Genomic DNA, 16,235 nt, shown 5'->3' with positions numbered 1-16,235 from the left:
GTTGGTATGTTATGGAATGTGACAGACCATACCCTACGACTGCTACAGACCATTGTCGGGGATCTAGACTTAATCTATAGGACCCTACACAATTTCTTCTCAGTATTATGCAGTAAAAAACTGACAAACCTAAAAAAAAAAAAGAAAACCCACAAGAAAATAAAAATATCACAGCAGAGTAATTGTTGCGTGCATGCCTGCATTACCAACAAAAGTCAAATCAGAAATTTACATCAGTCAAATCTAATTCTAGTGTTGTTTGGGAAGAACCTTGCACACAAATATGTCCATCCTTGGTGCAAGTGTGTCTGAAGGGGCGTGAAGGACGACACATATGCGCAGCATTCGCACCCATGCGACCACAGCGAGGATGCAGACATGGCCTCTGCATGACTCTCGAATGCAGGTTTACTGTATGGATACATGTCCGATGGTAGGTTTGTGATAGCTGTTGCATCGCAGCGCCACCGCTGACATGATAGGCAGAATGAAATCACATGTGTATCTGCAAGAGATCCCTTACATGTGTTTATGGTGAGGCGTGTGTGAGGCTTATGAGGTGCAATCCATATATTGCTAACATGGCACATTTCTATGACACTGACGGACCCTGTTTTCCTCCTGTTTCCCCTTTACGTTTGATCATGAAAAGCAGCGTGTCCTATTAGATTTTAAAGGAGATATATTATGCTCATTTTCAGATTCATAATTTTGTTTTGAGTTACTACTGGAGTGGGTTTACATGCTTTAGTGCTCAAAAAACACATCAGTTTTGCAGCACTGTATTCTCCCTCTGTCTGAAACGCTCTGTTTTAGCTGCTGTCTCTTTAAGGCCCCTCCTCCTGAATACCCAGTCTGCCCTGATTGGTCAGCTCACACATGCCTGACCTAGCATTGCTAACAACAACAGAGCAGCTGTGCCAAATTGATTCTTAAATAAATTATGTAAATGTATTACATGGTGACGTAGTGTGATGTCACAAAGGTACAGACTTAAAGGCTTGGCTACTGACGAGACGTTTCAGGAGCAGTGTTTTCTGTGGGAGATCTGAGCTTCTGTTGGTGCAGACTTTGGTCTTTTTAAGTTTCAAGATCTTGCTCAAGAACCTATATGAAACACTGAAGGAAAGGAGAAATGAAAAAAAGCATAATAAGTCTCCTTTAACCTGGTTGATTTACTCAATACAAGGTTTGCTTTGGCACCAGTTTACTTCTGTACACTGCCTGTGACATCTTCTATCTCATCCCAGACAGGGGTTAGGGGAATATTCTATTAGACAGGTGCTAGGTCCTTACCCTAGTCTGTTTGGAGTCTCCGGGCACTGACACAGTTATCACACATTGTACAGTACAATGGTTTCACACTACAGTCCATGCAGCTTTAGGGCTGCAGTGAATAATGAGACCACTAATGTAGAAGGTCCCTGTGGGGGTTAAAGACAGTGGTGGTTTGCCACACCTGTCCTGCAAGGCCCCAAGGTCGTGGTAACGCTAATGAGCTCTCCAGAGAACACACGGCTATTAGCGACAGACACAAACACACATCTCTGCGTACCCACTTACGCACACGCACGCACACAGCAGCACACTTTTACCCACAGGCCCGTCATTTCCTCATCTTTCCTGATTCCTGTGTATATGACAGTCCTTGTGTGGTAGGTCTTCAGCAGCAGTAGCAATGTAAAAGAATAAAAATATCTCCATCTACTGGTGGCCAGTCGAATAGCAGCATTTTTCTATCACTGGATGCGGTCATCCAAGATGGGCATGGGTGTGCGGGGCTGAATGACAATGAGCAGTTATGTATTTCATGCAAGCAGGAATGGTGAAGTCTAAAGATAGAGAGGGGCGGGGTCTAAACAGCAAAAGAAGCCAACATACTGGTTATATAAACATTATGTGATTAAAGATGAATTTTAAATCCTCATATAAGCTGTATAATAAAATTCTTGACATCAGATATCGGATTGGACATCTCATTTAAGTAATCAACACACTCGAGAGTGGAAAAAAAATAATGCATTCAGCGACATTATCTTCGAATACCTGATCTCACAGCCTTGTTCATCAAAGAGACCAAAGGAAATCTAGAAACTAAAAGAAGAAGTCAGCCCTTAAGGTCACGCCATTCCTTTCTGTTCATACGCTGGTCAACATTTGTAAAAAATAAACACAAGTGTCAGCTGACTTAGACGATTATCAGGTTATGCCATTAGTGCTTACACAAACGAGGACATGCTCCTCTCTCTGGATTTGTTTCTGTTCCTGCTCTCCAGTTAACAGCCGGTGGAACGCCTCTGTGTCGCAGGTATTTAAAAAGAAACAGGAAATGAGCCACTTGTTGTTGTTTTTTTTTTCAAACCATTTGTCCGCTAACAATTTGGATGTGCAAGTTGATAAGTGTGTGTGACTGTGTTGATGATAATGTTTGAACTGTATATCTTAATAAGCCCTTTACTTAATGAGACATTAGTTTGATGTTTTGAAGAGAAAAGTACAAGACAGTGGGCATGCTACAGGAGCTGGTTTGGGATCAGATGTGGTGCGGATGTGGGGCTGAGGACAAAACTCAACGAAAGAGGCTGTCACAGAGCCTCCACATGAGGTTCATGGAGAGGGATTACACATTTTGAACAAACCGTGTCTGTGTTGGCGATACGTAGAATGTCATTCTATACTTTGTATTGTATGGCCAGTGTGGTAGTGGTCAGGGGATTTTCCTTCATGCTACTTTTCCTAGCTTCATTATAACTGCATGAGAATCACAGCTCACCAATCATTGCAAACAGTCCTTAAGGGTAACATCCAGTCATCATGTTTCCTGTGAATAAAAAGGCCTGAGGTTAAAATGACACCACTCATCTAGACGTCAGTATTGGTTCCAGGGCAAACAGTACATTGCTGGTCAGATTTGATTATTTATCAACTGTGACCAGCAGGGAGAAGGAAAAGAACTGAGGCTCTTGAGGCAGATGAGACAGAGAAAACCTTCAGTATCCATCGTTTCTATGCTGTTTTGACTGGATAGTACCTTTAAAATCTGAACTAACAAAAGCTTCCTCGTCTGGAGCAACAGTGAATACTCAAATCCTGATGTCAGTTAACTTTGCAGAGGAGTGTCGCTGAAAAGTGACCAGAATCTGAATGGGGTTTTGGTAAAATGCCTGAAATTACATCTTTGGTTAAGACAAGCTTAACACAGTTTCATGTTTTGTTCTGTGAGATAAAATTATTCTGTGTGCTTTTTTTTTTTAGCTTCCTGTGCACTCATCAACGACGTTTTGTCTTTAGAAACTGAGCAACAGAAGAAGAACCTTGTCGATTGACTGATGCTTTTTACAGGATGTGAAAGGTAATGAACCAAAACTGTGCCAACTTTAAGATTCACTGACCATCCAATCATGTGCCTCTGCCTCATCTCTTGTTAGTTCAAGGAGGAGTGAGCGGTGCTTATCCTTATGCATTAGTTTAGCAGCTTTAAAGGTGCAATATGTAAGAAATTTAGTTTAAAAAAAACATTTTTTGAAATTAATTACAATTATAAACAGGATGTGGAGAAATAAGAGTTTTAACATTGTGTCAAAAATGTCTACGCTAACCAGCCCAAGGCCCAGAAAGACCCCATTCTCCTAATAGTCAGTGGTGCTAGTGGTGTAAATACCAACTCTCCGGCTAGCTACACGGCTAACTGAGCTAACAAGCTAACAGTAGCTACAGTCGTAAACAGAATACAGCTAGAAACAGTTAGCTACTCTGGACAGCTGGACAATTCTTACATATTGCACCTTTAAACCATCATCATTTAACATATAATATACAGACTTGTCAGAAAATCTAGATGGCAAACATTTTGCATTCTATTTTTTATTTTTTATTCATGTCAGTTTGTTATTATGTAAAATCATTTTGGTTCAGATTTTGTTCACATGAGTCGACCCTGTCATAGTTTTAGCCTGACGCTTGAAGGATCATTCTGGTTTATTACAGTTTAGGTCTTCTTTTTGCAATTGTGCCTTTCAGTTCTATTTGTTATGATAACGTTTTACTCAACACATGAAAGCAGCAACGACCGGTTGAATAATCACATATTTGACTGAATGAAAATTAGTTGCCAACTATTTTGACAATCAATTAATTGTTAGTCATTTATTAAGCAAAAATGTCAAACATTTGCTGGTTCCAGCTTTTAAAATTTGAGGATCTTTGAAATTTATGATGGTAAATGAACAGTCTTTGGGTTTTCTTTTGTTTTTTTTCCACATTTTTAGACTAAACAATTAATCAATTAATTGAGAAAATAAGATTTAGAAAAAATAAACAGGGAATCTGACAAATTGTTGTCATTTTACAGCTTCCCAATTGATTGGCAACTGAAAAGATGATGAATGGTGAAAATCTGAAGGCACATTCGGCCACATTTGCTAACTCGTTGGCTGATGTCCCTCCGGATTAAACTATCTGTTGTTTTTACAGTTGCTAATCAATCAGGAAACAGTGAAATGAAAACAATATTTCATTGCCCCTGAGAACAGAGCAGTACGACATTCGTGCACCCCGAGTGGAGCGTCAGAGGAAAATGGCCGACATGTGAATATGGTCTATTGCAAAGGAAAACTCAGCATTAATTTAACCTTACAAATATGATTGGCTAACAAGGGGTTTGTTCAAACTGTGACAGCTTGTGTCTCTTCCCCTGTCAGACATCATTTTACCACATGGTAAACACAGTGCCGTGACAGGAACCATGGTCAAAAGTATGAAAAGAAGACCCAAGTTGTAATAAAACTGAGATATCGTTTAAGACTTTCAACTTTGGTGGTGTTGGAGTAACACATCCTGTTTGTTCCAGATGTTTTTTTAACAGTGTAGCCAGATGTTATCTTTCACTGATGCTAATTATGATCCTTTAAACAGTGTTAATAGAGGAATATTATCTCACAAAACAAAGTGAGGGAAAACCATAAACCTGTGTTAAACACAGTGCTTATCATGGACATCAGAACCACATTCAAAACCCAGTAGAGATTTGACGGGATTGTGGCCAACAAACCAGCGTGGCAGAGCTAAGTGACATCTGAGGGGGGGCCTCCATAAAAACATTATCGCTGCACCAGCCTGTTAGGTAGACTTCTAGGGTACGTGTCAGGAACACACACTTATCCTCTCTCTCTCACATACACACACACACACACTCGCACATACACACATGTAAAGACATGCACGCGAGCACACACACGCCCACGCATGCTCGCACACGCAGTAAATCTCGAAACACAAACCATCGCACACCCACAAACTTGCAGCTAATTATTATTATTATTTTTTTTTTTACACATTATCTGTCTTATTTAGAGAACACATTATCTTCCTGCATTAGAGACCCAGAAACAAACACAAAGGATGAACATTAGAAAGAGAATATGATTGTGTTATTCCATAGTCAGCCAGTGCAACAGAAACCAATAATTGGAACACAGTGTAAAAAAGCGTAGTGAGAGAAACTCAGCCATGAGGAAGCCGACCTTCCCACTCAACAAAGGCTGTGGCATTGTCCCCTTTCTATCCAAAGGACTGCTCGAGTCCCTTAGTATGTCTGTTTGTCTACTTATTTATTTGTTTTGATTGATTTGTGTGTCTTTCGTCTCAAAGCGTCCCACATTTTCCGTTTGCCAGAACGCGCTGCAGAATGTCCACAGGCACACAGCTCCATCCGCTCGCACAACTGTGGCTGTATTTTTCCACACCGGTTGCCATGGCGAGGGAATCCCCCACCCCAACAACCTCACCTCCTCCTGGCAGCTCTATCACTCCTCATTGGCGGGGCTCTCCTCCAGAGGCGCGATGGCGGGGAGGCCCAGTCCTGTTGCATTGTGGGATGCAGTGAGGCTGGCGACAGTGTGTAGGAGGACGAGGACCAGCAGGCAGAGTTTGAGCCGGCTGTTACACAGTCTGCAGGCTGCCGAGGAGCTGAGGGAGGTACGGTGCTGGCATGGCGGGTGAGTTCTTTTCAGTGTCCCCCGGGAACGGTTGTCCACTTTCAAGTCCCACCGCACGTCACAGCACTCTGCATCCGGGTCCACACCTGATGGATAGTCCTCCAGCAGCCCTGGGGTTTGTTTCAGGGAAGGGGGGTGGAGGTGGAGATATAAACAGTTAGCTCACAGTCCAAATGTTGTCTTAAAGATGCTAAATCTTTTTTCTTTTTTTTTCTAAAAACCTGAACTTGCTTTCTGTCAAAAAAAGAGTATTGCTAGCTTGCCAAGCTTCAGACAAAGAAGAGAAAATAACAACAGACTACAGTGGAAATGAATTCTTATGAACTTGATTATTCTTGAGCGAGGCATCCAAGACAGGTCAGTGCACTGCAGTGTGAGAAAACACAAGCAACTGGCAAAAAATCCACAAGAAATGAAGAAAGACACTCACATGCACAGCAAATACAGACACCACTGTCAAACTGAACAAATGAAACTGTGTTACAACAAAAAAGATGTTTTCAGAGGGACAAGAAAATAGAAAATAGAAAAATATGGTACAAAAAGTCTGACACTGTATATCTGATGTCTCTGATAACGTCATATCATGCTATCAGAATGTTATGTAAACATTGCAACCATGTGTCACACATGTTCAGTTTCCCCTGAAAATGTTTAACCCAGATGTTTTACTGTGATAGATTTGCCATGTTTCTTGATTGGCTTGTTATCTATGTATTTGCAGCTAGAGCTGAAAAAGTTATTCGAAAAGTCAGTCAACAAAACAATTAATTGACGGTCATCAGTGATCAATTTCTCAACCACAGATGCACATTTCAATGGTTAAACCTTCTCAAATATCAATATATGCTGATTTTTATGGGTTTATTATGGTATATGAATGTTTAGGGGGATTTGGACTGCTGTTCAGACAAAACGAGCTGCATGAATATGTCATATTGGGCTTTATTCTGTTCAACAGACAAAATTATTAATCGATTGATGAATTATTAAAATATTTTTCACATTTTTCAAGGTTCAGGGTCTATTTATTTGTCATTCCAAAACACAGAGATGTACAACAGATGTGCAGCAGATACTTCTATATCTTTTGTGAACAGACTGTGGCTGGGGTGGGTGTTGTCTTTTAGTATCCTTTGGGCCCTGTGCAGACATCTCACTGATATCACTGATGCTCTGTAGATGGGTACCAATGGTGTTTTGGGCAGTTTTAATCACCTGCTGCAGAGCCGTCCTGTCCTGGGCCATGCACTTTCTATTGCTCCTCTGTAAAAGTTGACCAGAATTTGACTCCAGAATTTAGCCGTCTTAAGTTTCCTTAAGAAGTAGAGCCTTTTCTGTGCTTATTTTATTTCTTTTTACCAGGGTGGTGATGTGTGAAGAGCCATGACAGGTTCTCTGCAGAGCTGATTCCTTGGAACCAATTTGCAGCCTTCTTTTCTAAAATGTGATGCATGAGATTTTTTTTGAAAGGGTTAAGATGTTTTCTTCATATGTTTAGGCATTTCACGTGTTGCGTCTAAAGCTGTAGTGCACTGAGCCGTCTTACAACCAGATTGTAATGAATCTTTTTATTGTGCATGCTGCACCTCTAATGTCTCTTTGCTGCTCCACTCAGCAATTCAATGTAATTACTGAAATGACCCTAGGATACACTATAAAAGTGCTTTTGATGTATGGAGTCCAAAAATGTAGTGTTGTGTGCTTTTTTGGACACAAACTGTATGCTAAAGATAAACTGTACACTACATAGACACAAGGACTGAAGTCACAAACAGCAGTCTGACACAGTCTCCACTGACATTATGCAAAGAGGGTTTGTCAGGGCCAGTGTGCATGCTAATGTGAGGAGTGAGATTTGAAGAAGTGTGTGCCCACTCAGCACAGTTTGACTGTCAACAGCTTAACTGTGACAGCAGGAACCGTGTAATTACTGCAAGTTTCTGACAAATCTGCGTTTCGGGGAAACAGAATTATTGACAAAATATACACATGTGCCTACCTGTGGAAGTGAAAGACGCAGCCTGAGGAGCTGCAAGGTAGTCTGACTCGCTTACTTATTCACGCAAATATGTGATGATTAGTTGTGCTCAGCATCCACAAAGCAGACTGTACATTTAGAACTGATTGTCACATGGTAGGACCTTTCTATTGCATAAAAAGTGCCAACAAAGGCTCACATTCTGTATTTTCTTACTGCCTGCCCATGAAAAGACTAAATACACTTAAGTGACGCTGATAGTTTACTCTTATGTGTCATAGACCTCCATACAACTATTTAAAACACATCAATGAGTCACATTGTTGCATTGAGTGACATGGGCACTGTAGTTTATTTTGACTCCCACATTTAACACTCTTTTTTATGAATACTAATTAGTGCAGCAAATATGTATTCATCCACAGCTGAAAATAGTCCAAAACAAATTTACAATTTACTTCTGTTTGCGTAACATTTGGTGAAATCTACAATGCCCATCTGTTGGGCATAATTAATCTAGCCTTTGTAAGAAAATGTAGGTATATATCTGTGACATATTACTAAAGAATTCTTCAGTTGGAATAGATGGAGACGCTGGAGAGATCAGAAACTATTGGTTTTGGTCTTTCCAAAAGACTTACAATAAGAAAAGTATAAAACACTGCCAATATAATAGGCAAAGCTTTGTTTGATATTCTTAATGAATATATTTATATTTATTAATTTATATATTTATTATGTTAGCTGGGCCAATATTCATCCTGGTATCAGAGTTTTATTTGTATCTGATTGCTGTGAAAGTAAATTAATTTTAAAATGTGGTACTTTGGCTGTGATGCAGCATCCTCTCACTATCTGTAGTCACCACTCTGTGGTTTCACTGAATGTCCCACCCACAACACCATCTAATCGGTTACATGTCACAATTAATAGCCTCTAATCACTGAATAATCTGAATAAGTGGTGTGGAAATACTGAAGTAAAGCACAGCACTTGAGTAAATTGTACTTGGTTACAGCCCGTCACTTGTTATTCTGAATTTATTTTCATTTTTACTGCATATCGGTTCCAAATATCAGTTACTCTTCTCCTTCAATACTTATAATCGCTATTTGTATCAAAAAAAACATAAACGTAGATCTCTAATATAAATAAGTACAATTGAGCTGTACAAAAACGTAAACAAATAAGAAACGCAAACACTGTTTTGAATGTCTTCTTTCATACTGTACATGAATGTAACTTGATGCTCCACATGACCACCAGAGGGCAGCATCAACATGTGATATAAGTGTCTTCGTATTAATCGTGCTGTGGGGACAAAAAAACTGCTCACAGAGTATTACTGTGGGCGACTCACCTTCTATGTACAGTATGTGGTCGCGACAAAGTTAACCATTTATTTCACTAACACTGGACCACAGAGCGCTATATGCCGTTCAGTACAGAGAGAGCATACAGACTTGTTGTCACTGTGCCTCTTCGTTCTGTGAATAATGGGCAACACTTTGCTGTTCTGGTGCATCACCCTGTTAGTCCGGTGATTAGACAGAACATCCTGTATCTGTAAAGTGCTCACAGTGTGACAGTGTGTCCATCAGAGGTTGTGCATCCTGTCTTAAGCATCACTGAGCAAGACTCTACGCTCCTTACGTACTAACTATGTGTCTGCTCATTGTACAGAGAGTTACTTAGGCCAAGAGCATCATCTACAGGACATTACATGAGGTGTCAAAGAGTCAGCAGAGCACTCTAAAGCTACACTTGGCAGCTTCATGTACTGTTTTGATGCTAATCTTTAAAATAAGAAAACAAACACATCGGCTAAAAACAAACAGAAGAATGCACAAACACCAGGTTCATTTTTTTGTACCTGTGCATATAAAACTGGGGCTGCCTCCATGAATGAGATCATCATTGTCGGGCAGGACGAAGGGGCACCGCTGCTGCACCTCCAGGCAGTACTGACCACAGGGGATTCGCTTACTGCAGTGCATCTGGGTGGTCTGGAAGTACTGAGAACACAGCCAGGGCTTATAAACCATCTAGGTGGGAGACAGAGAGGTGAGGGCAGGGGGGGAGAGAGAGAGAGGATATTGATGAGTTTCACTGGATAATAGGCAGACACACATGCACACTCTCACATGTATGTGCATCATTCATGACCTCCACAGCTATTGATTCACACAAGGCTGAGCAGGTATCTTGGTGATCCTTATATCCACTGTTTAATGAATCTGGCTGTTGCTGGGAAGTCATCACTTTATCAGTCAATATACAGTGTTACCAAACCTTCTCTCAGAAAACCTTTGTGTTACTGTGAACTGTGTGGCTACATTTCAGGAGGATAATTATTGTTTTATATGCAATGATCATTAATGGTTGACTATATACAGCTGGAGTAAAATGTAATGCACCACAGGACATTGTTTAAACTTGTTTAACAAGCATTTAAAGTCTCAATCTACGGCATAATCATAATGTAAACACCCACCAGAAAAATCATAACAAGAGATTAGGATTTGTTATCACTCTCAAATGAATACAGGGACTCACTTTAGACAACAGCTAATGTTTTCTGAAGCTAATTCATTTTGTTTGTTTACATCAGTAATGTCAACTGGGCCTACGGTATAATAATCAATCACAGTCAGGAGAATCAAACATTAACCGTCTGACAGCTGAGCAAACACGATCTGCTGAGAGAGACACTGAGGAGTGTTTGAAGGATCCAGAAAAGGCCAGTCAGTGAGCTTATAGTCAATAGACTGTAACTCTTTATGATACCTTTCATTAATAAATGGTAAATTCATAGTTAATTAAACTTTAGTTAATAGTTATTTGACTGGTAACAAACAATGAAATGCTTTATTAACATTTATTCTGCAATTGTTGTTTACAGTCAACAGTTGCTTGATAAATGGTTTATAAAGCTTTTTGATGTTTTATTAATGGTGAAAATAACTATTTACTAAAGTGAAATTGACTATAAATTTACCATTTATTAATGATGGTTATTATAAATTCTTACCTAATAATGTTTTCTTGAACAACAGGAAAAAATACTATAAAACAAAGTTTTAAAAAATGGGTGAGATACAACACTGCAAAAACTCAATCTCTCTCTTATACTGACATTCAGATTTAGTTGGTCTTCTTTGAGTATAAATGGACTTACTATAATTCAAGCCTTGTCTTGACAAGCAAATTTGTATTTATTTAAGTTCTTTATGGGGGTTTAAATGCTGGTTTGGCCAGTTGCTGCTCTTATTTTAAGATGTTAGGTTTGAGATTGTGCTAAAATTAGGAATGAAAATAAAAAACTATGAATAAATTATTAATATCCAGTGTATTTTACTCATAACGTGCTGTCACGTAATATGATCTGAAAAAACAACCTTTAATACTTATTTCAAACCTTTGAACACTTTTCAGAGCTGCTTATTTCTAGACTGGAACCTTTCTAGATTACCATAAAAGGCACAATCAGAGATCTAAATGAAATAAGTGCATCAGATCAATAAAAATCAAAAGCAGAACTGGATGACTTATCAATAATCAACAATCAGGTTATTAATGGTATCTGATACTGTTAGCTTTGTTTACATCAGTAATGTTTGTAAACACAGCAGATTAACAAGCATATATTGTGAATTATCATGAAACATTTAATAATACAAACACTGCTGTTTACAATTATTAGTTAAAATAGCCGATAATACATAAAATTGATGTCTGTTGGAGGTAATTTGGTAATCTTTTCTCACCCATTTCCTCAACTCTACAGGTGCACAAGTGGGGACAAATGATTTACTTGGCACCTTATTTTCTTTTCTCATGCGATAAGGTGGTCGCCTCATTGTGTGGCATTATCACCTGCAGCAATTAGCTGGTATTTCCTGTGAAACACCCCGTGGACTGTGAGGCAAGCTAGCACCTGCTGTGAGCTAATCATCACGCCTAAAAACAGTGCAGCAAACCAGAGATTGTATCACTCATTCATAGATACTAACGTGTGTGTGTGTGTGTGTGTGTGTGTGTGTGTTTGTGTGTGGACTTCTGTTTACACAGTCACATTGTGAGGACGAAACACAAGTCCTCATAACGTGAATCATAAAATTTAAGAGTGAGGACTTAAGGTTTAAGGCTAGGTTAAGGTCAGGGTGAGGAAAGCAGCAGTTATGGTTATGGGAAGGCCCCGGGAAATGAATGTAAGTCTATGCAAGGTGTAAGACAGACAAGAGCAAGATAGAGTGTGTGTGTTGACGTGATGTATTTTTGAATGACACACATTAATACCAATATAATCCCTGAAAACATCAAAGAAGAAGCATACACATGCACACAAATGTAATGATGATTGATAAACAGTCAGTCCGAAATACACTCATCAAAAATGTGCAGGGAAATTGACAGTGTAAGTACCAAAGTCTGCTCTCTGAAATGAATTATAACTGGACAGTTGCAGTCAAGCCAAGATGTAAGTGGTGTAAAGCAGAGGAGAGGACAAGAAAAATACTGAGGGTACAAAATGATTAACAGACAATACAGGTTATGTTTGGGATAACAGAGCTAATGATGATAATATGCTGACTTAATCAGATACTGGTAATGGGCTTATTATTAAATGCACAATATGTAATTTCTGTAGCTAGGGGTCTCTCTATTAAAACCAGACATTTGGCGAGTGTTGTGCCAGCCAGCTCAAGAGGAGAGAATCAGGTAATAAATCATGTAAACAGGCGACCAAATGAAACGCATGGTTACCTTGAGTAAGCTTGTGGATTTCTCTTGTTTGATTGTTGGCAAATCCACAATTCAACAAAATATATAACAAAGGTCTAGTTGTTTTTAGACATTTTAATACAGAACTCTTACATATAATATCTTATGAGCATTGTGGCTTTTTTCAATGAATAGATGTTTGTCATTATCCTTGACTGCTCTGTAATATGGCATAAGTGCAGTACAAGTTGGAGTTTCATTTACAAATTAGTCTGCAATATGTGATTCAACAGAGGAAAAAAAATAATGCAGTGCATTAGGGAACTATTCTTAGAGACTGTCTGTCTTGGATTCATGTTTGCAAATTATTCAGACTTTGAGTTCAGACTTTGAGTGGTGAATACTGCAGTTAAAAAGGTTAAAATGTTGCTGGAATAACAAAGAGGAGTTTAACAATCGTCTTTACTGTGACAAGTACCCTATTGTCTGGTACTCAAATATCCTTTGTGCTTGTGATGGCCGCACTGAGATGTTAGTCTGTAGCATCTGAAATTTATCATATCATTAAATCGTTACATAAATATTGATTGAAAATAACACAGTAGCTGTTGGGTTGAATCATCCATCATGCATATTGTCGACTGAGAGGAATGTACCCAACAGTGGACACGGCTGAATAGTGCACATACAGACATTCTGCACACATGCACAGATGTTGTGCGGTAAATTGCTGCGCGCTGATAATTAGATTTCACGTTGAAGTCTCACACACACAAACACACACACACACACACACACACACACACACACACTCAGGCACTGCCCTTCTCTCTAATCGATCCCTGTGTGAATGTCACCAATTAAAATGTGGTCACAAGACCTAATGTCACATCTTGTATACATCAGATTAATATTTCTAAATGATTAGCATACTGTGCGTCTGTGTATGTGTGTGAGCGAGTACACGCTTGTTGTTTGCATTTTGTCAGTGCGACACATTTTCCATTTCATGCCCTCCTGCTCATCCTGTAGCTGTCAGCACGGGGAGATAAAGACAAACTGAGCGAAATTCAGCAACGTATCACATTACACTAAAAATGTCTTTGGCAATGAGCGTCGAGTGGTGTCAAGGGTTTCGGTGTTTATCCGTTCACGTTCGCCCGACTCAGCAGAATCTGAGAAAAACAATGTTAAAGTCAAGGTCTGTCTGGTCATTTGCGCCGAGGCTCGGACACGAATCAGAAGATCAAAAGCTGAATAATCAATAACATCACAAATGAAGAGATTATCTTTAAACACCGCCTGAAGCAGCCCCTCAGCTTCCACTTGAGCTTAGAAGACAAGGTCTCATACAGGTAGAAACCAGTCAGCAGAACAGCTGTCTGAAGTGCAACAGATGTGGAGAGAAACTCCGCCTCCTTTCGGCCCTTTGCCACACAGCCGTGTCCCCTTTGCACTCAGTCCCAGTTAGTGGGGCCGCTGCTACATGCGAGCTCCCCACTCCCTCAATCATCAGTCTACTGTAGAGCCACGACTGGTACTTTATCATCCTGCTGTCAAATCTCAGAGAGGGAGAAAGAGACAGAGAGTGGGAGAGATAGGGAGAGGAGTGTCATGATAGAGATAGTGGTAGGATGGACTCTTTCTCTCCTTTATATAACTTTTTTTTCCAATCTGCTGTGTTCTCACAATCCCCGAGGGGAGAGAGTAAAATACTGCCTTCTCCTCAATCACCAGCTCAGTGAGTTAGAGGTCAGCCAGCTGGCTTTCAAATTTTTACTCTCCTTTTTTTCTGTCACCTCTCACTTCCTTTAAAGTCTTCCATTCGCCTCTGCGTTAACTGCTGTCACTGTGTCGTCGTTCCCATTGAGGGTGCAGCTGCAATACAGTCTCAGATGCTTTGACTTGCAAGTGATGTGTTTACTGTAAATGCTCTAATAGGCGCACACATGAAGAGCCTACGAAATGTATTTTCAAATAAGACTGAGTTAGCAGTTACAGTAGAATTGATCTTTTTATGATAATTCTTGTTCTCCCTCACTTATTAGTTACATTTGCTTCTACTCTGCGGTTCTTTCCATTATTAAAGGTGATGTTAATAACATTTTGATGTAGACATGCTTGTAGAAAGGTGCAGAATAAAAGCATAAGCTTAAAAACATTATTATGATTGTGAATCTAACAAGGTTTGTGAGCCAATAGTATAACACCGATAGTCTAATGGGATAGTTGTAAGTGCTGAAAACAAATGTTTTAATCAAAAATTAAATTTAATGTTACTACATATATGTACTGTCCTCCCGGAGATAAAGAAAACATAAAATAAATATAAACTTGTTTGGATGAAACCCCATTCTCCCCAGCACATGCTTCAGTTCAGCTGCAATGTCTTCGCACAATGCAAAGAAATATGTATAGGCTGTGTCAATGCAATAAAAGTCAATGGAAAAAAGACAGTAGATATGAACAGATGGAGATGTGCTCTAGGCAATGTGGATTTAAGAGAAACCACATTTGCTAAAGTTGAACATGACAACAACAACTTGAGCAAAGTATGGCTCTATTTCTGTAGCATGACTCTGAGTATACAGAGACCATTGACTGTATAAGGAGATATATAAGAAGGTAAGAGAGGGTCTCAAAAAGGGCTTCAATCAATGATTACTTACATTGTCAATCAAAGTAACATTATGTCACTTTTTCTTTCTTAAAATAGCAGCTTCACAATCATGTCGATGGTACAGTGTCTTGTAACGGGGTGAATGGTGTCTCTGTCACTTGTTTCTGTACTTCAGTGAGAGGGTAGGATCACAGCGTTACAAACATGTTTACTTCAACATACAAGTTTAACTGATCGATTAATTGAATAGCCCACAAAATGTCAAAAACTGTGAAAAAAAAGAAATAATACATTTTCAGGTATCCCTGCTCACTTTATCCAATCAGGACAGAGAACTCCATAAAGAGGCGGTCCTGTCTGCTCCAGGATCCTCCTGCTTGCTGCTATGTCTGGCGAATATCGCTGCATATTCACGTGTTAGCTAAAACGCTGACAACGCTTACAGCCGCTCTAATCGATAATCAAAGTCGCTTGCAATTAATTTTCTGGCAACAGGTAAATTGAGAGAATCTGCGGCTCCTGGTTTATTGGAGAAATTGTCTGTCTGCTTTAAGTAAATAAACATAGAGGTAATGCTTGTTGTCACTGCAAACGTCCGGCTGGAAACTTGTTCATTGTGTCTGAAAGGCGAAAAACACCCCCCGTGGTCAAAACAAGATGGTTTGCTCTTGAAATCTGAAAATATGCCATTTAAAAAGATTGATCTGCTCCAACAATCCCATCTTCACCTCTAAAACGCATGTCATTTTGTCAGTCGCAAGTTTGTTACGCCTCATTCCCTCCCTGCTCTGCACTGGTTTGCTTGCCTGCTGGTGATCTGCAGAGTTGAGACTCAGCTGTCTCCTGGATTGGATTATTTCATAATGATTAGGCTAATAAGGTTGTAATTGATGGAGGGCCTTACCCTGCCCTG

General features: G+C 39.6%; 1 protein-coding gene across 1 annotated transcript in view; it reads right to left on the bottom strand.

Annotated features, from left to right (window-relative positions):
- Positions 1-5,804: 5,804 nt before the first annotated feature.
- The window catches only part of nalf1b (NALCN channel auxiliary factor 1b), an 84,250-nt gene continuing 73,819 nt past the window's right edge, over positions 5,805-16,235 (bottom strand). Inside the window, exons 2-3 of the mRNA XM_073474029.1 lie at positions 9,851-10,022; positions 5,805-6,106 (exon numbers count right to left, since the gene is read on the bottom strand). Coding sequence (XP_073330130.1) covers positions 5,805-6,106; positions 9,851-10,022 — 474 coding nt within the window. The remainder of the gene's footprint in view (positions 6,107-9,850; positions 10,023-16,235) is intronic.

This window comes from Pagrus major, chromosome 9 (genome assembly GCF_040436345.1).
Source record: "Pagrus major chromosome 9, Pma_NU_1.0".
In the NCBI taxonomy this organism is placed as follows: domain Eukaryota; kingdom Metazoa; phylum Chordata; class Actinopteri; order Spariformes; family Sparidae; genus Pagrus; species Pagrus major.
The sequence above is the reverse complement of the archived record's forward strand: the minus strand, read 5'-3'. Positions and strand labels throughout refer to the sequence as shown.